This window comes from Acyrthosiphon pisum, chromosome X (genome assembly GCF_005508785.2).
Source record: "Acyrthosiphon pisum isolate AL4f chromosome X, pea_aphid_22Mar2018_4r6ur, whole genome shotgun sequence".
NCBI lineage: Eukaryota > Metazoa > Arthropoda > Insecta > Hemiptera > Aphididae > Acyrthosiphon > Acyrthosiphon pisum.
This window is the reverse complement of record NC_042493.1, coordinates 3008717-3032541: the sequence shown is the minus strand read 5'-3', so window position 1 is coordinate 3032541 and position 23825 is coordinate 3008717. Positions and strand designations below refer to the sequence as shown.

General features: G+C 30.7%; 1 protein-coding gene across 1 annotated transcript in view; it reads left to right on the top strand.

The window, feature by feature from the left end:
* LOC100158732 (protein eyes shut) overlaps positions 1-23825 on the top strand; it is a 57677-nt gene that overhangs the window by 24684 nt on the left and 9168 nt on the right. Inside the window, exons 4-16 of the mRNA XM_016807332.2 lie at positions 428-541; positions 7713-7829; positions 8191-8304; positions 8393-8560; positions 10081-10991; positions 11510-11719; positions 11908-12011; positions 12110-12329; positions 12405-12556; positions 13137-13273; positions 13474-13884; positions 14633-14876; positions 17465-17847. Coding sequence (XP_016662821.1) covers positions 428-541; positions 7713-7829; positions 8191-8304; positions 8393-8560; positions 10081-10991; positions 11510-11719; positions 11908-12011; positions 12110-12329; positions 12405-12556; positions 13137-13273; positions 13474-13884; positions 14633-14876; positions 17465-17847 — 3285 coding nt within the window. The remainder of the gene's footprint in view (positions 1-427; positions 542-7712; positions 7830-8190; positions 8305-8392; positions 8561-10080; positions 10992-11509; positions 11720-11907; positions 12012-12109; positions 12330-12404; positions 12557-13136; positions 13274-13473; positions 13885-14632; positions 14877-17464; positions 17848-23825) is intronic.

Genomic DNA, 23825 nt, shown 5'->3' with positions numbered 1-23825 from the left:
TATTTTTTTTAGCTTATTCAATTTTATAATAGTATGGTATTGAGCTTCGGCCTCCCCAAATCTCAAAATTATCGCCTATTGTACCTAACCAAACATAATATTTTTTAAGATATTTTTCAATGTTATCCAAATATAATTTTTCCCGACACTTGTATGTACATTTAAGTTAAAAAGTACACAAATATGCCAATTGAAACTTTGTATTTAATTTCACCATTTCATAAGACAAATTTATAACTTGCAAGCAGTCCCAAACCCTATAAATAATATATTTATCAGGAGGGAAAATGTCAATGGGAGGGGTTCAAACACCCAAAACCCCCCCCTGGCTACGCCACTGGACTATATATACTAGTACCTACTACCCTACTACCCCTGTATAACCTTTGATTTTTGAACATTATCTGTTTTTCTGTTAATGCATCAGGACACGATTGTGAACTCAACGTTAACGAATGCCTATCAAATCCGTGCCAAAATAACGGAACTTGTATGGATTTCACCAATGGATTCACGTGCCAATGTCCTGCCGGCTACACTGGTCAGTTGATGGCATTTTAATTTATTTTATACTTATAGAATTTTATACGTATTCTTCTGGTATTTTTATACTTCACAACATTTGTTGGAAATTGAAAATCACATGTAAACACAGCTATAGTTTTCTCACCAATATTCCGTATCTAAAGATTTTTATAATAATTGTGTCTTAGTATTTTTTGGTATTCTCCAGGTATCCATTGTGTATGCCAAATATATTGAGTGATTGGATGAACTCGAGGCTAAAAACGTGACCTAATTTTTTTTTTTCCAGTACTACATTTATTTTGAGCAGATTTAGTAATAATGCAAAAAATATTTGTACTACATATTTTATTTTATTGATTTAAATATTGATAAGGATGTTAGTATCTACGCTTATTGTTAATACAATTATATACTTATAGTGAATAAAATATCTACCAGAGTTTATTGCAATTAACATTGTATTGAAATAATACGAATAACGATTACAGAATATAGCGTAGAAACGTTTTGAATACAAATAAAATACAATTTATAGAATATAATCACTAGTCACGTATTCAGAAAAACATATTTTTTTTTTTTTTTTTTTGGGGGGGGGAGGGGCTATAAAAATGTCCAAATTAATTAAATGACATTTGACATTTTGTGAGGAGGGAGTTTGCCCCTCTGTATAGTCACGGAAAAATTAAATCATAACGACTATATATTATGTCAACCGACAGTTTAGTACCACCACGGATAAGATTTTACGCTGTTTTGAGGTTTACCGCTGCGATAGGTTCATTATAAACGGAAATCTCAAATTTACCTATAACACGAACTTACCTCGAATTACCCTATATAATACTACACTATACAGTGTATTATATAGATTTATATTTTAAATATTAATTCTAGCCTTTTGGGTAAACATTAAAAAAAAACAACAGTGCATGCCATTAGTTATGCACCCTTGTATTATATATATTTATATGGTACCGTAAATGCCTGATCACTAGGTAAAGATAGGTTCTAATAGGTAGTTAAGCTAGGATTTCCTGTTTGTACTCAGTAAAAGCCGAAAATTGTAATTGTATTCGGGCTTTTACACTAAACACGTAGTGTACATCCTAGGATATACAAATTGAGATAGTAAAAGGCAAAAGCTGATTCTAATACATGAGTATATGACAAATTAAAATTACTAAACAAATCATAGATACAGTGTATTAATCAATTCTTACTAACTCAATTCGTACATCCTACTATATTCTAGGATGTAGATAAAAAAAACATGTTTAGTAAAAGCTCGAATAAAATTATGATTTTCAGCTTATACTGAGTAAAAACAGTAAATCCTAGCATTAACTTCTGAAACCTAGCGTTACCTAGTGATTGGAAATTTTCAGTAACGTATTGAATATTATATACTCAAGAGCGTCCATTAGGGGGGCAATAGGGGGACATTTTTCTCAAATTTTTGATTTAAAAAAAATTTGTAGAATATATTCAAAAAAATAATTGTATTATTATTACTGAGGGGATTTTTTTGTGATTAAATTTCTCGCGTACCGTTAAGATTTACCGTTCGCGTGTTATACCTACATATTTTATAAAACAAGTGCTTTTTCACACAAATGTCAATCATACCCATTTTAATAATTTTTATAACTCTTAAAATGTAAAGGTATTGTCTATTAATATTACAATTCCTATTTTAAATTAATCTAACACCCATTATCACAATAACAATTATTATTTTTAAATTTCAATTTTTTTAACTTATTTAAGTAGATTTTTTTGTTTTATTTTTTGTATGTTTTCTTAGGGTCATTCTAAGTATTTTTTTAGGTCATCAACATCCTAACCCTATTTATAACTTATTGATTATTACTACCTATTAAACTATTATAAGTCGGCAATCGACATTAATAATTATAAACACTTTTAAAAGTATAGTACTAATGCACTATAGTACTACTATAGTATACCTACTGTAAGCATAGATAATACAAATAATGGATAGGTCATCAAACCTTATCATACGTCCGACTTTCGAATGAATGATTCCAGTCCGTGATTTTTTTTCTACTCTATAATATAATATGTATGTTAAGTGGAAATAACTCAATAATCAGTATGTGTTCAGACTCTGTCCGATACAGTCGATCATACAACCGTTACAGTCCCTTATCTCTTTTTCATAAATCGTTCTAATTATCGTTTTCTCGGATTACGCATTATCAGTATGTATACAGAATGTGCCAAGTGTTCGGAAACTCTAACTCACACCGTGGATACACTAATATGTAGCATTTGTAAAAATATAATGCAATTTTATTGCTCAAGTATCTCTAAAACCAACTTTAAATAATTATCCAAGTTAAATAAAAGCAAATTTGTCTGCGTTGACTGCAAAACAGCGGATTCAAATATTACCAATAATCCACCAATAACCAAGATGGAAACCAAAATTGATGATCTTATTAAATCTGTTGAGTTTATGGGAAAACAATTTGATGTTTTCAACACAAAAGTAGACTCTGTGCTGAATGAAATAAAAATTCTAAAAATAGAAAATGAAAAAATTACAAAAGAAAATAATTATTTATCAAGCGAAGTTTCGATACTCAAACTTAGAATCAGCAATATCAAACAATCCAATCTAAATAACTACATAGATATAATCAGAATACCTCAAACCAAAAATAAAAACTGTTCTGAAATAGTAAAACAAATTGGATTAAAAACAAACACCATTATCAACGTCATAGAATAGAATATATATCACCAACGATAAGAACAGTATCATTGTAGCAAAACTGGAAACGAACGACATGAAGAGAAACTTTATTCACAATACCAAAATTTCCAAGCTCTCGGCAAATATTATTCATAATGCATGGTCTAATGAAATCAAAGTGTATATAAATGAAAGGCTAACAAAAGGCCGTCGAATTCTATTTGGATAAACGAGAACAGCTGGAAGAGAAAAAAAAATTCAAATTCCTATGGGTCAACAATGGTGACATTCTCGTAAAAAAAGAAGAAAGTTCTAAAACAATACGCATAAGAACACCGCAAGACCTAGAGAAAATGTGATTCAACGTCTACATAATTATAATTATATTAAAAGGCATCTATATTTTTTTCTCTTTTTCGAATGACTACACCCTCATTAATTATTGTCTTAGTTTATCATTATATAGTGACTTTAATCAAAACTGTTTCTAAACTTACATATAAATATTATATTTACAATTATACAATCCACATTATTAACCACACTTTAAACTTTTATAGCATCAATAAATAAGCTTTTTGAAACCTTAGAATCCGATATAACCCCAATACTATGCGTTGATGATATAAATGAACAATTATCGAAACATAATAACAGCCTCAATATATTATACACAAATATTAGAAGTATAAACAAGCACTTAAATGATCTAGAACATCTATATACCTCAATAAAGGAAAAATGTCATATTATAATTACATCTGAAGCAGTTAGGTAACGATTTCAACTCAAAATATATTCCATACTGCACAGGCTTTAACATAGTAACTACAAAAAACAATGTGCGTAAATCAGATGGTATCATTATGTTTATAAATAATCATATAATACACAACACAGCAGAATTAATTATTCAAGATACAAATTGCTTATTTACGTTAATAGAACATAATGGTCATAAATATGGTATTCTGTCGATATACAGATCTCCTAATGGCAATATTAATAACTTCCTAATATAATTCAATATTGTAATTACAAGCCTAGTCAATACAAACAAGAATACTAAAACAATGGTCATAGGTGATTTGAACATTAACAAACTTGATCCTCCCATAATACAGAAAACTATCTAGATATATTAAACTCACACGACTTTACATCACATGTAAATATAGCTACTCACCCTGAATCCAACACCTGTATAGACCATGTTTTTACTAACATTAATACTAATACTAATTCACCGATCTACGCACAGGCATCTATTATCGACTCATTAATAACAGACCATTATTCCATAATTTAACAGATAATAGATCACAACCTAAAAACAACTAACAACAATACAAATACAGATACTATTATATATAACGCAATTAATTATAATAAATTAAATCATTTAATTAAGCTTACAAACTGGGTTGCCATAATAACCGATAAGAATAATGCATATGTAAATGTAAATTTTTTCACAACTACACTACAAAATTTACTAAAACAATCTACCACTACAAATCAATCCAAAACAAAAAAAATTAAATAATCCATGGATACAACCAGGTATAATAAATGCCACTAAAAAACGAGATAAACTACACAAACTATCCAGGCAGCAACCTTTCAATATATTATTAAAAAATAAATATAAAAAATACAGAAATAAATTATCCGACATTATTGCAAAAGCAAAAAATACTTACTACGGCGACAAAATAACAATTAACTGGTCCACTATAAGGCGAGCGACTGCTCAAAATACATCAAATTCTTCAAAACATATCATATTAAAAATTAACAACAATACCTACAATTCTAAGTTCAAATACAGATTCTTTTTTTCTAGCCAATGTGTTTAGTGATTATTTCTTAAAAATGGGTAACCACGAAGAAAGTAACACGATAAATCAAAATCAAAATCAAAATATTTTCAATAATCAATCACATTTGCTATATTTAAGGAAAATCACTAAAATTGAAATTCTCAACATAATTTCTAATATGAAAAGTGACTCGGCACCAGGCATAGATGGTATTACTCTTAATGTCATTAAAAAATGTAAAGACTTCACGTCAAATATACTGGAAATAATTTTTAACCAAATATTAAAAGAAGGACTTGTCCCAGATGCATTTAAAAGTGCATTGGTAGTGCCACTGTATTAGGGTAATGGGCAAAAAACAAACCTAACCAACTATAGACCGATTAGTCTATTAAATGTATTCTCTAAAATATTTGAAAAGGGAATTAAAATAAGACTGTTAAACTATTTAGAAGAAAATAACTTACTACCCACTTTACAATTTGGTTTTAGAAAGGGTACTGGAGATGCCTTGGTTCACCTTACTAATGACACAAATAACAACCTGGACAAACATAATAAAACCATTGGCCTATTTTTAGACCTAAGCAAAGCCTTCAACAGCATATCACATTCTATCTTGTTAAATAGACTACACACAATTGGTATTACTGGAACAGTTTTTAAAATCTTTGAAACATACTTATACCAAAAAACTCAACAGGTCAGAATAGGTAACACAGTAAGTGAAATAGGTCAAATCAAAAATAGAGTTCCTCAAGGTACAGTACTTTCTCGAATCATATATATAATATACGTAGCCGCTTTAAACGATCTAAATATAAACGGAAAAATTTTTTCTTACGTCGACGACACGGCCATTATAGTTTCTGGCTCTAACTGAGATACAGTTTGACGAAAATGTGAAGCAGATATGTCATTAATTGAAAATTGGTTTTCAAATTATAACTTAAAGATAAATTACGATAAATCAAAATTTATAGCCTTTTCCAATGACATAAGAACAGCACCTCTAAAAACGAGATTACTATCCATAAAAAATTAAATTGTAACACCATAACATGTAGCTGTCGAAAACTAATATAAAACACATTTCCGTCAAATACCTTTGCATACAATAGACCAACATTTAAAATGGAATGTTCAGATAGAAAATTGAATAATGAGAATAAGTCAATTAGCTTACTATTTCATTATAGCAAAAAAAATATTAAATAAGCAACTTATCAGAATTACATATTTTTCAATGGCACAATCAATAATTTAATATGGCTTAATAACTTGGTGTGGTTGCAATGCCAGTTTAAAAAACAAAGTGTTAATTAGACAAAAGTGCATAGTAAAAATCATTTTAAACAAACCTAAAACGTTTCCTTCATGTAATTCAGGGGCGGACTGGCCCAGGGTGCTATACACCAAGTAGCACCCCGGGCCCCCGTTTGTATTTATGATCCGGGCCCCCGATTACCACAGTCAGTATACGGTATAATACTGGTATAATATGGTATTATACAAAATAAAAATAAAATAACATATTTCAACATCTCTACAAATAAACAACATGTTATTCTTAATTTTTTTTTATATTTACTTATAAAACTAAGGGCTCTTTCCTAATTTAGGTAGGTTTGAAAAAAAATTACGGGGCCCTAATTAATTTTGCACCCCGGGCCAAAAATATCCAGTCCACCCCTGATGTAATTTATTTAAATTATTAAGAGTACTTGATATAGAAAATCTATATAAAATACAGGCAATATGTTTTATTTATAAAAATAATTTGTTCAACATCAATAATAAAGTATATAACTTCAGAAAAAAAATAATATTGAAGTACCGTTTGTCAATACTAAAAAAGCATCAATATCTTTCTTACAGATTGGCTTAAGGTCCCTAAATACAATACCAGAGAAATTACTAGTTTGTCATAATTATACTTCGTTTAAATTAAAATTAAAAAATTGGTTCTACAATAATCTTAAGTCATCGATAGTTCTAAATTGTGAGTTTTTTCTTTTTACTTATACATATATATATTTATCACTAAAATTTCTTATTATATTCGACTATTTTAAGCTGAACTCTGTTTGATTTTTTTTTACTGTCTTTACTTTGTATTATTATTATTATTATTATTATTATTAATCCACTGTGTTTGGCACTGAATAATAATTATTATTACATAAGTACTCTTACTCTACGTCACGAGGTTTTTCCTCAGTGTAGAGTAACTTCTAGTAATATTTCTCAAATATTGTATATTATAGTATATATTATATTTTTTGTTACTAGAAATAAATAATAAATAAATAAATAGGTATATATAGGCATCAGTGAGACAAAATATGTGTCCTCTTTCGGATCGTGCACAAAATGTTTACAGCCTATCCATTCTTTATTATCTATATGGCTGTAAGTATCAAAATAGTTTTTTTCATCATAGTTTTTTTCAATGTATAGCTTATTATATTTATTTATACAATACATTGTAATGAACTTAGCGTTATACACGAAACAATAAATACGTTTACATAAAGTAAATGTGAGTTTTATTTTCACATAGGTACACTAATTATTTTATCTACAAATGAATTTCCCTGCCTACCTATATCCAGATTGTCAATCGTTTACATTTTCAGGGACGAGTTGTGAAATCGACTTGGCTGTGTGCAATTCAACTGGAGAAATACTATGCAAAAACGGCGGCGAGTGCATCGAAGGACCCGGTGTGTCATTTTCGTGTAACTGCTCGCCAGGTATGTCTAATTGATGATGATAAATTTACAATTATTATACTAAATTAATATATAAGTTGTTACGGGGTTTTCATAATTATATCATAACACATACGCGATTCTACCGCACATAAAACATCTCCTATTTAAAAAAAAATCGGTACCTACTTCACATTTTTTTCGTGTGTTAATCAAGTGATCTTAATAGCTTATGTGAAATTATGAAATAATTCAAATGAGTTTTTATAAGATACACACTTTTAAATTCATACAGCACATTTACATTTTTGTACAACATATTATTATATGTGTCGTACTGGACTAAAATAAAGGCTAACCGCTGTCATATAGATATAAGTATCGTATAATAATTACGTTTCAGGATGGAATGGGTGGACTTGCGAGGACGAAATCGATCAGTGTGACTCTCGTCCGTGCAAGAACGGCGGCGTGTGCATCAACAGGCAGACAGCGTATTCGTGTGCCTGTCTTTTTGGTAAGTACACTTGTAGAGTTGTAGACTATTATATATTATTATTATTATTATTATTATTATATAATAATGACGCATTATTCTTATGCAGGTTATACGGGCCGCGACTGTGACGTGGCACTTCGTTTGTGCGAAGAACACGAGTGCCAAAATCACGCGCTTTGCTTAATCGAGGACCAGACGTCGGTTTGTTACTGTGTCCCGGACTACCACGGGAAGTTTTGCCAATATCAATACGACGAGTGCCAACTAGGAATAAGTAAAAATAAATGTAATAAAGGTATATTATCCTAGTATACCTACGCTTTGGATGTAGTCTATAAGAGACATTATTATAATTAGGTATACTGAATAGCATTAAGATACCTATACTACTACACTACTATAATAAAGTAATCGATATTTTTCATTAATATAATAATATGTATTAATTATCTATATATAAGTCAAGTTTATTATAGAATAGAGTGCAGAGAAGTATATTTACAAAAAATGTGGTCCTGCTGAAATTGGTTTTCAGTCACTGACTTTGTAAAATTACATTCTAGTGTATATGGAATATAGACTAAAATATATTATGACATAAATATAGCTGTTTACATAACCCTTATACCTTATACTGATTATAGGATCTAGGTCTATAACTGATTAGATACCTACTAGCAGTGGCGTGCCCAGCGGGTAGGCCTGCTAGGCCAGAGCCTGCCCTGTGTTTTTTTTCGTATTACGAAATGATACAAAATGAAATCAATTTAGAACAAAGATTATTTATTTATTACATACTTTTATATCAAGCGTGAATAATTGTGGCCACAGCTCCTACTGTTTATAAATTAAAAATTAAAAATAATAGACAATATTCCCGAAATGATTGTTATTAATTAAACGTTCGACACCGACTGTTCTCCGCTGACAATCGTCAAGAATTTGATGATGTTCATATGAGATAATGAATATGAATTACAAATGTTATTATTTTGGTGCCTATTAATAATTTATTATGGTGTGTCGGTGTGTACTGTGTAAAGTGTAAACGTATAGTGAGTGACAGAGCCGATCGAGGTAATCGTTTTGTTTGTGTACACTATTTAGAATAACCAAAATACATTTTTCTTTTATAAAACTGCTTAAAATTTGACTACCTACTAATTAAATTAAAATAAAATGAACAGCCAGTTCTATAAACCTATTCCGAAATCCACAAGGACATTGAACGATGATGATAGTACCTGTTGTACTCAACCTCAATTGAAAATTTTTAAATTAAATGTTACCTCGACTTCTAACGAGTCTTCAACTTCTTCTTCTAGCTTAAAAGTGCTTGATATTAGCTTAAATAGTGATGTACAACCTATTCAACCAGTTATTAATTTTTCACGTTGTCAAATTTGTGACAAACAACGTAGTTTTTAAAGTTTATGGTACAAAGTATATCCTTGGATTGAAAAATCGATGACTTCAATTCACTAAATAATTATATTTTATGTAAGTAGGTACTTATAATTAAAAAAAACTATTGTTTCATTTATATTCACTTTTAATATCTTTGAAATATTATTAACAAGTCAAACAGGAGGAATACATTGTGTTATATTAGGTATATTATATGATCATTTTTTCTAATTAAATTTAAAAATGTTATAAAAAGTTTCTAAAAATAATGTTAGGTACCTAACTAAATAGGTTAATCACAATATTTAAAAATAGCTAGTATGATGCTAGTCAGACTATATGGACATATGGTAGTGTGAAAAGGGCTTAATTATTGGCTTGATTAAAGGTGTGACAACGGAGGGACATGTGTGGACGGCGTGGACGGTTACACTTGCACGTGTCCGAAAGGCCTGACCGGCCAGTCATGCGAGTGCGCGTTCCTAGACGACCACATGGCTAACTGCACCGGAATCGTGGTGCCGTATTACACGACCAGCGGAGCCGAGGAAACAACCGCCGCCGCAGCCGTAACAATCACCGCTCCGGCGTCCACCCAGGTGGACGGCGAATATCCACTGACGTTCGAGACCACGTTTGGAACAACGACGTCACCGTCAGACGGCACCGGTTACTTCAGTATATTCGTGACCGCGACCACACCTGCGGCCGACCGACGGCCAGCGGTCACATCCACCGAACTGGCACCCGAGCTGCAGCCGTATACCATCTACACGGACGCGGACGCGGGCGACGACGACGCGTACGACACGACCGTGACACAGTTTGCTGACACGACCCGACCAGCGACGTCGCCCGACGGTATCCCCGACCTGGACACCGTAACCGCTGACTATGACGGTGCGACCAACAGTTACGAATACGACGCGCCCACAAACACGGCCAACCGGAGATCAACCACCACGGCCGCTGCGGCGGTGGCCAGTCGACCGGCCACCAGCGTCTTAACGGACGCAACGAGTGCCGCCGTGGATAGAGCAAAGTCGATGACCACCACCACCGCCACCGCACAAGTCTCCAGATCGACGATCAGTTATCGACAATCCGTCGCCACCGACCGAGACGCCAGTACGTCGTTCACCGCGTTCTACGACGAAATGTCCACAGACTTCGATTACAACTTCACTAGCTTCGCGGTACCAGTAACCGATCGTGGTCCGAGTGCCGTGGATCGGAGTTGTGCTAATGTTTTGTGCTTGAACGGCGGGCAGTGCGAAAAATCAAAAACTGGACACAAGGTGAGAATTTTTTTTAATTGTTTACGCATCACTTCCGCATAATTTGGAAATATCGGGAATAAATATTTGTACAGTCCTGTGACTAAATCACGCATGCAGTTATGCAGAAAACGAAATTGTTTCTATTTAAGTGCATGGGCAACTCGTTTTCTACGTGTTCCATACATTAAATTTAACATGATTTTTTCTTGTATGACGTCGAATATATCGACGATGTGTAAAAAAAGTTCTCCGTAAGTTTATTGTGAATAAAACCAATAATTTCCAGTTTTCACCCAAGGTGTCACAAAATATGACATTATACGATAAACATCATATTAAAAATTTTTTTAATTTTCATATTTTATGATATCATTAAAAATAATTATAAGTAGAGAAAATAACATGTGCGTTTTTCGTGCTCCAAATTTGTGTTTTTCTGTCAACATAGTGGCTTAACTGATATGAACCAGTGAACTAACAACATAATACTTAAACCACAGATCTTCATATTTATACTTACTGGTACTCGTTTTCAGTGCAAATGTACGTTTGGATGGAAAGGTGAAATATGCGGTGAGAAAATCGATATCAAGGTGTCTGCGTTCACAGGACAATCGTTCCTTAGCCATAGACTCTCGAACCGTTCTGGTGCCGAGATATCAATGGAAATACGAACCCTGGCGCCAAATGGAATTTTATTTTACGCACAAGTCACCACGCACATGTACATGTGTCTTTATTTACAGGTAAGTCCAGTTAATAAATAAATAACCATTTAAACTAAACTCGCAGTGCATATTATAATGGGAAAAACATACGAAATTAAAAAAACACAATTATTTTATCTTATGGAGTTTGGTCGATTGCGGACGTGCCATAGCCTGCAAATCAAATAATAAAATTATAACATTATACATGTTAATATTGGTTACAGGATGGTTTGTTAAAGTTTCAATTCTCGTGTGGAGTGCAAACGATGTTGTTCAGCGAAACCAGATACAGGGTGAATACGGGTCATCGCCTATTACTGACAGCCGCGTAAGTTGAAAATGCCGAGACAAAACGAAAAGCCAACCAATAAGACGAGTAGTGTAGACCAATATTATAGTATTATCGTATGTCGATCGTTTTTATAGATTGGAGCACGCCATGTCACATTCCATGTCCGACCACTGCAAGGCGTCACTTAGGGTCAACGAAACGCTGGCCATGAGCGGAGAACAGGCGGCGGACACGGCACCGGAGAAGGTGAAAAAAGTGGCGCTGTTATATTTGGGAGGTCTTCCGGCCGGTCAAAATGCCACGGCCGAACTTCCGGTCGCAGTAGGAATCACTGGTTGCATATCACGCCTACAAGTAAGCGCGGTCTAGACGATCTGCAATGTGTGGCTTTCAAAGGTCAATGTTATAAACAATATGATTTACCAACAGATTGACGAAGTCGTTCACAATGTATACCAAAACGCCACCGACGGGTATGGCGTGATCGAATGCGCTTCGCTGACATGCTTGTCCAGCCCCTGTCAGAGTTATGCCACATGCGTAGAGTTCGGAGACTCGTGGAACTGCCTTTGTCCTTCAGGGTGCGTATATAATATACGTATATAACCGGTGTGATGTCGCCCAATTATTGTCGGAAACTACTTATACCTATAATCTATCTATCCAACAATAGATTATGTCTATTTACCTGATGTTGCTGTAAATTTGGAACTCGAAACTGTTAATTTAAACTTTAAAGGATGAAGATGTAGTATTGCCTTTAGTAATTCAATCACATTTTAAAATAATACTAACTAGTTATATTGTATAGCCATACAAAACGTCTACGATTAATAGTTTATTAGGTAAATGTTTGTATATTATTGATACGAAGATACGCCACATCAAATATGGTATAGTGGTTATATTTAGTCATACAAATATAATATACCTAATATTGTAACTTTATTTTCATATTGTGGCATTTTAACTATATCGTCAGCACTAATTATCGTAGTTATCATTTTAACTTGGCTATAATATTTGTGGAAGGGGGGGAGGGTGGACTGCAACCCTAAATACCGCCAAATGACTTTGTACACGTTCCTATGTAACACACGATACCTACTTATATCAGGCAGTCGAGTAATAATAATTATTTAAATATTCACTGGTTTGAAGGTTTGTCGGGAAGAATTGCGAGCGGTCAGTGTGCGAAAACAACCCATGCAAATTTGGCGCCACGTGTGTAATTTACCCCGGAAGTGGATTCATTTGTTTGTGCCCACTCGGAAAACATGGAATGTATTGTGAGCATGGTAAGTGATTGTAGAGTATACGCTTTTCCATTGACCATTATTAAATATACTTTTACAATTTATACATTTGTGTTTATCTATCGTTTATTAATATCAAAAATACATATTTTATTAAAAAAGTTCTCAGTTTTTAATCACCGACTGTCGAACATACGTAATATATAATGATAATTCTAAAACTCTATGTTCGTATATTATAGATCTCGAGATTGGAGAACCATTTTTCCCAGGCAGCGTCAGTGGGCTCTCGTCGTTTGCCGCATACTCCATACCGGCCGAAATCCATCAAAGTTTCGAGCTATCGATGCATTTCGTGCCAAATTTTATGGACCAAATTGCTCTGATGATGTACATAGGTCACGACTCGTCCACCGATCACGTAGCTCTGAGTTTTATCAAGGGATACATTGTACTGACGTGGAATCTCGGGGCCGGTGCCAGAAGGATTTTCACACCGAAACCGATAAACTTTCAGCCGAAAAGGGCGCACATCGTGAAATTGGGCCGAGATGGAAAAACCGCATGGCTCATGGTGGACAACTTCCCGAACGTTACCGGTCAATCTATCGGCCGCCTCTCTCAACTTAACACCAAACCCGTCCTATACCTAGGTAACCCGATTACTGCACATAACCTATACGTAATGCATATATATTGTCTATCAATATACTTATTCTATCATATACTCGATGCCAAAAAATTGTCAAAATTTTGAAAATGTATAATTTTATCAAAAAAAATAAATATTTATATGCATTTGAAGTTATAATGTTGACAAAATTCGTCAAAAATTACGAGAATTCACAAATTATTTTTTAGTTAAAAATGTACCCATAAATTTTTTAATTTTACTACCAAAGGCTTGAAAATTATCAATAATCTTAAATAAAAGTAATGATACTTATAAAACTAACTACTAGCTAGTTGAAGCTACAAATCTACATGTTTAGGAAAAGTATAGACAGTAATTATTCTAGGATTATATTCGCCTTGTCCATTTTTATGTCATTATCACACATTTACGTAAGAAAGCAACAAAACGTATAATAACACAATTATTAAAATTTCAAAAAACAAATAGTATACTGACTTCAAGTAATCACGGCAGCTCTAGTATCTAAATAACTAATTATATAAGGCTATGTCTTATGTTATCTAATATATTGTATGCACCGATTCTAAGACTGCATCCTGATTTTTACATTGTATATTACCTATATATTATTTTTCCAACATCAATGAAAATTTTAGAATAATATACAAATGCATGGTTTTTACTTTTTATCATATTTACTGAGAATACTATTGACTCATATGTTGTATCAAAAATATGTTTATTGTATCTATTTGTCATCTTAGGCGGCCACGAGTCTCCTGGAATGGCTGACTTGCCACACGACTTGCCTCTGCACACTGGATTCGTTGGCTGCATGAGTGAGGTGAAGCTGAAGGCTGGCCACGTGACTGTCCCATTGAGCCTGTCGCGAGCATATTCCACAGTAAACACCGGCAGATCCGTGTCCCAGTGTTCGACTAATGAGTGCTATCGAAACAACATATGTCAACACAATGGTGCATGCATTCAACATGGTTCTTCATTGGCGTGAGTGTTTACTATATTTATATTTATTATTACTATATATATATATATTTACCATATCTACGCACATTTTATTCATTTCATACTGATATCCTTCCCACACGGCCAGACAGCATAAAAAATATTTCCAAACTATGGTAAAAATATTTTCAGTAAAATAATAGTTATCAAAATATTTTTAAAAGTTGCGTAAATAATAAAATTAGGAAATATTTTAGTTATGTTCTTTGGCCATGAAGTATATTTTATAAAAACATTTATAGGACATTTAAATCATTTATTTAAAAAAAAAAAAAAACATTTTTACGGAAAAATTACAAAAATATTAAGTCAACTAATATGTACATTGCTATGTATGCAATATCATATAGTACAATATTTTGTTATAATAAGAAATCACCGATCGATTAACGCCTATGATCTATCCATAAAAGGTTAAATCTATACTGCATTAAACATTATGATGTTTTATAAAGCAGGAACAAGTTTGTGAAAAAAATAAAAAGTGTAAGTTACAAAAATATTTTTATAATTTTTTTGAATAGTAATTCATTTAGTATTCCAATTATTTTTTTTTTAATTACCACTTGGTGCTTAGGTCTCATAATATTGAGATTGTGTAACTTTAAATTTTTTTAAGCTTCATTGTTCTAATAGGAAATTAAGATACTGATGTTAAAAACTTTAATTGTTCAATGTAGGGAATTTTCCTAGTGCATGCGTGTCACATGTCGTGTGTATAGGATGTGATCATTATTTTGTTATATATATATTTCTTAAAGTGTGTGCTGCAGTCATTTAAATAAATAGTTGAGTGTTTCCTAACGTGCACGCAAATGTCAATACTCAATAACGTGCAACATTAATATTAATGATTTAAGATTCTGAGCGGAACGATGAATGTATTGATTTTACAATGATGTGTGTGTTATTTTTTTTTTGTGTCTGTCATCATGGTTTGGGCAGTAAAACTGCTTCGATTTTCTTCAACAGTATCTTGTTCGATGGGAAAGTAAATCTAGTTGGTGCACTCGGGAAATCAAATTTTAATATTCTCAATAGTTTTCAAAGGCGCCGGGAAAAACAATATAAAAATTAAGGAAAAACGGTAATTTTTACGCAAAATCAGTGTTTGACAAAATCGATTTTGGTTTTTGGCGGAAGGTGTAACTTTAAAACAAATCAACGTATATACAATATACATGAAATAGGTTCACTGGTTGTTTATATTCGAATTTTCTATACACGATAAAACTAAAAAAATTGTTTTGAACTGTTTATGAACATTTTCAGTTTCCAATTTTATTAGTCTTTTTTTCTATGGATGTCAATAAAACTTTATTTGTTGGGTAAAAAAGCGTGGAAATTGAATGCAAGGCTCCTGATATATTGTTACAAAATGTATAAAATTTTCAAATTTTATAGCTAAGGATTGAAAATTTAAAACAAGATTCCACGTAAATAGGTTATATATAAATTACTTTATTCACCATGATATCATCATATATAGTAATATCATAGACTGACTGACCGTTTTTGCTCAGAATCGTTTATCTTATACAATGATATATTATATATTATATCATGGAATTAAAATTTAACACCATCCATTGTAGTGACCCACTTGTAACCTACTGTACATCAGAGTGACATTCACTTACCCACTTTTTTTTTTTTAAGTATCATTCGTTTAGCAATTTATTATCTACATTATTTATCCGATAAAATGTCTAAGAACATATTTGAATTCGTTATAAAGTTTATTTGTAAACGATTTTCTTACATTTTTAAATTAATTATGTTAGTGCAAAATTATTAACATTTTAAAATTCTAAATATTAAAAATTAAAAGATTAAATATGAAGGTATTTATGCATAGTCTACTCTCAAAAAAGTGGAAAAATAATTTGTGAGCTAACTTCATTACGAATTCATATTTTTAGATTCAGAGTGGAACGATGAATGTATTGATTTTACAATGATGTGTGTTTTTTTTTTATTTTTATTTTTTTGTTTGTGTCACTAGTTTTTTTATCATATTTTATTTTACGCCTTGTATAATAATTTCGTTTTTCAAACTTATCACTTACCTATCGGTTATCACTAATACACTGATTTTTTTTACATATATTTTGTTGTTCTTATTGCATATTTACCGATATTTGAGATAATATTATAGCACACATTTATACAATTTTAAGTGCTCTCAACCCTGGTTATGACTAATAAATATTGACTTTTTTTCTTAAATTACTAAAGTATAGTTTGATAATAATATATTAAACAACATATTGTAAACTTATAAAGCTTATGTATATCAAATTGTATTCAACATAAAAAATAAAGAAAACCTATATTTGTATAATATTAATATTTGTATTGTAAGGCAACAAAAGTCGGGGATTAAGGATTTTAGGATGTGTCGAAGGGGCGTTGTGCCTTTAGCTTTCTCATAAATATATATTCATGTCCGTACGATGTTGGATCCCGGAAACCACACTTTGAATCACAGCCTACTCCATGTACTACGTCTACGACCACTGCACCCAACCATCGAGACTTATTACCTATATTCGGTTACACTCTTGCAGGTGCGTGTGCGACGATGGGTGGTACGGTCCGGTGTGCTCGCACCGGTACAACGCTTGTGACGCAAACCGGCACAACTGTTCGGACGGGTCGACGTGCGTGCCGGTGGGTGCGGGATACGAGTGCGACTGTCCGGCTGGCCGGGCCGGCAAACACTGTGGCCGGGAGGAGAGGCTGTCCGACGTCCGGTTCCTGGGCAAGCGGTCATTCCTGTCCGTGTCCGCGGCTGCGGATCTCAACATGCAGCAGTTCAGTGTCGAGCTCGAGATCAAACCGTCCGGCGAACACGGCATCGTGTTTTTCGTCAGACACGACGCGGCACGTAAGAAGTTCATGTGCCTGTCACTGTACGGCGGCGTGCTGGAATTGAGGATCTCCGTCCGAGGTAATGATCCACACATTAATATTGTTATAGGTGCTATATTATGCACATTGGCACAGAGACTATATTCGTCTCGTTGCGTGGGTGGGTGGGTGGGTGGTAATGACTAATGTGGTATAACAAGCATGAATTAAGTCAAGTCTCCAATTCAAAAGAGAGCACCGTTACCCCAGCACTGCCAAGTTTGAAACTACATATCAAAATTATCCAGTATTATGTACTTTATTTTGTACGATTTTGTACAACCAATATAGAATATATGAAAATTAACAGTAGTTAGAAAATAATGTATATATTTTGACTATCCTTATTTTCAGTATTTCCTAAGAAGAATTGCCATGACGATAGTGATACAATGTAGAATATAGATATTAGGTACAATAGTAAAAATTAAGTACATAGATAGGTATACTATCAGGTATACACAGGTATAGAGTAACGAAGTACCTATCAGTATAGTGTTGTGTACAGTACAAAAACCCGACTGGTTAGTCGAAAATACCTATCAATTATTGTTTATATATTGTTGACTGATATTATCAAGACAGCTATTACTTTTATCATTCCGATATGGAAAAACTAATTATTATTATTGTTTTAAAATATTCGTAATATCATAATAAAATTAATAATCATTGTTTTTTAAAAAAAATATTAGATATAGGTACAAATTTTAAAAAATATTTAAAAATTATTAAAAAATAATACTATAAATTATTATAACTGGTCAATAGGTAATAATAAAATTATAATTTATAATGAAAATAAAAATAAAAAATAATATTAGTTGATTGGTAAAAAGTGCACCTTCGCATGTTTTATCAACAATTTTTTTGCACCAAACTTATCTGCATGTACAGTTTATTATAATTTATAGTAATTATAATTGTTTAATAATAAAAAATAATTTTATATAAGTATTAGGCGTAGGTACGTATAAATTATAAAATAAAAACTAGTTTTATGGATAAAATCTTTGATTCAAATATAATTAATAACCAAGGGCATTCAATTTTACATGATTATAATAATCATTTTTTATTTTTCTAATACCCAATACACATTTTTTTCATAATATAATAGACGATAATAATAAATATTGTTTTTTACTTTTTAATTCTTGTCTTATATATTTGAGTGAATATTGGTATTAATTATTATGTAGAATCGGGATAATACTAACATAGTAAATATCTATAAAATTGAATATTGTGAAAACGGTTTATTTGTTTTATATATTATAGTGTACCTCGACATATATATTCATTTTATATTTCAGAATTAACAAAACTTATTTTATTACATATTTAAAAAAAAAACTAAATTAATTTTGTAACACACCCTGTTTTTTTACAATAAATATTTGAATGAATATTTTTTTCTGTATACCTTAAAGTTGATTACCTAGTAATACCTTTTTGTTTTTTTGTTGTAGTTTAAAATGTATAAAGATTTGACACAGAGACTTGACAATTTCACCAAATATTTACAATAGTATTTTCTAGATATTAAATAATTTAAATGATATTTAGATATTATATTTAATATATTTAAACAATATATTGCCTATTTATACCACGAATCTGTGACCGACGTTCTACACTTACCACGATAATTCAGTGTTGACTCAGAGCTTAAAGAAATAATATAAGATATAAATATTTAGGTACTAATGATTAATGATATGATAAATACGATTACGTTTTAGGCAAAAATAAATTCAACCTAATATATCTTTGCTAATAATAAAATAAATTATTATAATAAAAATATAATATTAGGTATCATAAAATATTTATTTATAGATTACATTTCATAACAATAATATAATACATTTTACTGCCTAAATTTTAGGGGAGGGGGAACTGTATTCGGCCTTTGTCAAAAGAAAATAATTCTCAGTACCTATATTATACTCTTAAAAATAATCGAGTAAAACAAAAACGATTATTATTAAGCAAAACAATTTTTCCTCAAATGTACGAAAAAGTGATAATTAAAGAGGCAACTATAGACTACAAATGAAAAACAAAAATACTTAGGTTAAATTATATATTAAATTTTTGGTGCTTGTTAATGCGAAAACTTTTTCAGTAGTTGTGTAATAATAAGTTAACATTTTTAAACTTTTAATTATATAAGCAAATAAAAATAATTACATTTTGTACATATTCTGAATTAATTTACAAATGATAAAAAAAAAAACATTGACATTTACTACACCTACATGTTTTGAATACTGCCAATGATATTATTTTTGTCGCCTTAACTGGTCTGAGCATGATGATACAAGTCTGAAAAAAAAATATCAGAGCTAATTAATTAGGTAGGTAATAATGGTATTGCAACATGAAATCGCTAAATAGACAATATTGATATTATATTAATAATATGATTAATAATATGATAATAGTATGATTATATATCATTATTTTAATAATATTATAGATTATGAATCTCAATTATATACAGCATACCTAGCATTTAATTACCTAATCAATAATCAATAATTGTCACTTTAATTTCAATAGCTCTATCGTTTAATTTTTTTATCATTTACATTTTCAGTATTCGGTGTATTGTGTGTACTGTACAAATTGCAATAATGGAAGGAGTATTTCTAAGAGTACCTACGCATTGAATAATTTAATAACCTGCAGAAAGTGTAAGGTTATTAACATCTACAATTATTTACCATGAACAAAATAAGTAACAAATTCTCGTTTCTCTCCTTAATATGTGCCGACATGATAGAATATTACAAACGACAAAAATAATTTACAACATTTAAATAGGATTGAACCAAAAGTAAGTCGTTCTAAGTTCTAACTTTCGTGAAAACTTCATTGCAGTAATCTGTTATTTTTTTCGACTAAGCGACATTTAGTTTTAACTTAAAATTTAATAGGAAATATTATTTAATAAACAAAGATTATAGCATATTATTATGCAAAAATATATAATATAATATGTTGAGAAATAGATATTTACCATTATCATGTTATCTGAAAAAAGATAACATAACCTAACATTTCAATTTTAATTCAAAAAAATTTAACAAAAACATAAAATCACTAATCAATAAGTGCATTTTAATATAACTATCGTTATTTTTATTATTTAAATCAAAATAATTATCTTTGAAAATAGTTAATAGTAGGTACCTTAATTGTAGCTTGATTGGTGTTTTACAAAAAAAAATATTTGTACACAGTATACCTACTTATGGACAAGGCCGTTACCAGGATTTTTTTTAGAAGGGGAGAGGGTCCGATACATGAATATTGTAATTTTAGTCAATACTGAACTTAAGTTTTGACATTTGGTTAAAAATAAGATAAATAGAATTTCAAAATTAATCGTTCACCAATCACGCTCACTTTTTTTTTTCAATAATGCAGTTATCCAAAATCTGATATTTAAATTTTTGAATATATGAAGTAGACCATTCAAAATTCTTGAAAATTGTTATAAGTACTACTTAAGTTTGTGCCGTAGGGATGCAAACTTCTGTTTTTTGAATGAGTATCAAGGGGATCCTTGTCTACTGTAAATTATGTAGTGAATACATTTTCTGAAAATGTTGATGTACCAGAATCGAAATTAGATAAAGAGTAGTGTTTAGTTGCTTAATATTGTGTTCCAATAATGGGTTTGTAAGAGAGCTTTGAAAATGTTAGTGATTAACTGATTAATCAACATTAATAATTTGTAAAAATTTTCCAAGTACATAAAATAATAAATAATAGGATACTAGATTCAATGTAACATATATGTTTTATTTTTTTTTTGTAAAACCATTTTTAAGACTATTATTCTTATTCCAAACATTTTAATAACTGAGAAACTACTAGTTTGAATTTTGAATTAGGTAAGTTCATGAACATTTTTAAAACAATTATCCATTAATAATTTACCGTAAAAAAGGAAAGGGGATTTCTCATAATCTTAAAAAATATAAGTTTGTATTGACACAGGACACACCTTAAGAAGTACAACAAATTTAAAATTTGAATAAATTGACTCTGAGTTCCTATAAGTAATAATACCAAAAAATCAAAATTTTTATTGATTTTACAAATTTAAAGTAACAAAACAATATGACGGACGATGGTACCTATATTATTATAAAAATATTATTAATTTATAAAAATGTAATATTGTGTTTGTAAATAATCGCCGAACGACACGAATCGACGAACGATAGTGGTCGTTGTCTATCAATATTACAATATATTTTCATCTACTTGCAACCATATTTATTTATTTAGTAAAACTGTCTGTTCTACGCATAGAATAATTTAATATATTATAGATATTGTAATTAAGTTAAGTATAAGATATCGTTGGCCCCCACCCAAACCTGTTTAGTGAAATAAATTATTTTTTTGAAAGAAGAAATAATAATGACAAAAAAATATTTGAGGCAAATACGAATATTAATAAGAAAAAAATTTAAAAAAAATGAATTATCAGATGCTATAATAATATTTAATGTCATACATAACAATAATCAATTTAATTGGAATTGTAGCCATTTATAACTGAAAATATTTATGTTTTTATATGTTTTTCATGTATCTGCAGTTATTCGTTTTTTAATTACAATAAAATAAGAAAATCGTTACATGAGAAATCGAGTCAATATCCAATGTTGTAAAAATTAGAATGTCAAACGATCATAAAAATTTAATTTGGCTTTCTTATAGACAGTTTTTTTTTTTGATAAATGTAGAAAATCTTATAAGAAATCTTGTATTACATTTTCATATCTAAGATTTAAAAGAAAAATTTTTATGAATTTCTAACTCGAAATAATTTGCAAATTTTCGTGATTTTTCCATATTTTGTCATTTTGTTGAACTTTAAATGCTTATAAAAAAAAACTGTGACTATGGATTTTTATTTTTTCATCTGCGTTGAAACATATACTAGGAGCGTCTATTAAATTTTCAAGCTTTTTTAACCAACAAATTAAGTTTAATCGATAAACCAAAATCAATTTCTCGAAAGCGTATAAATTCCCGTTTTTTCTTAATTTTTCTTTTGTTTTTCACGGTGCTTTTGAAAATTACTTGAACCCCCAAAGTACCAACTAGATTCCCTTTCCTATCAGAAAAGATACTGTTGAAGAAAATCAAAGCAATTTTACTATCCTAAAAGGTGATGTCAGACACAAAAAAAAATTTAAAAAAAAAAAAAAAAAAAACACACATCATTGTAAAATCAATACATTCATCGTTCCACTTAGAATCTAATACTATAAAACTGTCATTACTATCTACTTTTTCTAGTGAATGTGTTTTAGTGCTAAGATAATCGAGCTGTTCTTCATCTTCTTCATTAGTTGTTTCTGATTCGTCATCTGTAGAGCTAATATCAGATGGAAAATGGAATAATTCGACAGCATCAGTAGGCCAGTCAAATTAGAACAAAAAATGACCCAATTCGGAATTAATTAGTGGAATGCTGGAAATCGTTTTAATTGCTTAAGTATAAGTCTATTATTAGGGGAACATGTTTCCCCCCCCCCTCCGAGGTCGGCGTTGGCCGCCATCTTGAAAAAACAGCTCTAAAATCGGAGTTTTTTTAGTTTTTCGATAATTATTCAAAAACTATGAGTTTTATGAAAAAATGTCATCTGGTCTAAAATATAGAACGCTAAATTCTCTACAAAATCAAGTCCAAAAATAATGAGATCAGTCTAATATGAAGGTTCATAAGTGACGTTAAAAAGTACGTTTTTTGAAGTTTTTTAAAAAAAATTGATTTTTTTTTAGTATTTTTAATTTTTTTTTGAAATCCGTCAATTTTACGACAAAAAGTCATAGTTTACAATTTTTAGAAATTGTAATTTTACGTCGAACAGTGTTATATTCAATAATTTTGAGTAAGTATCAAGGTCAATAATAGACTTTGAAATTTGACTCTCAAATCACCGGTTACAAATGTAGGCGTTGCGCAATACGTTTGTAACAAAT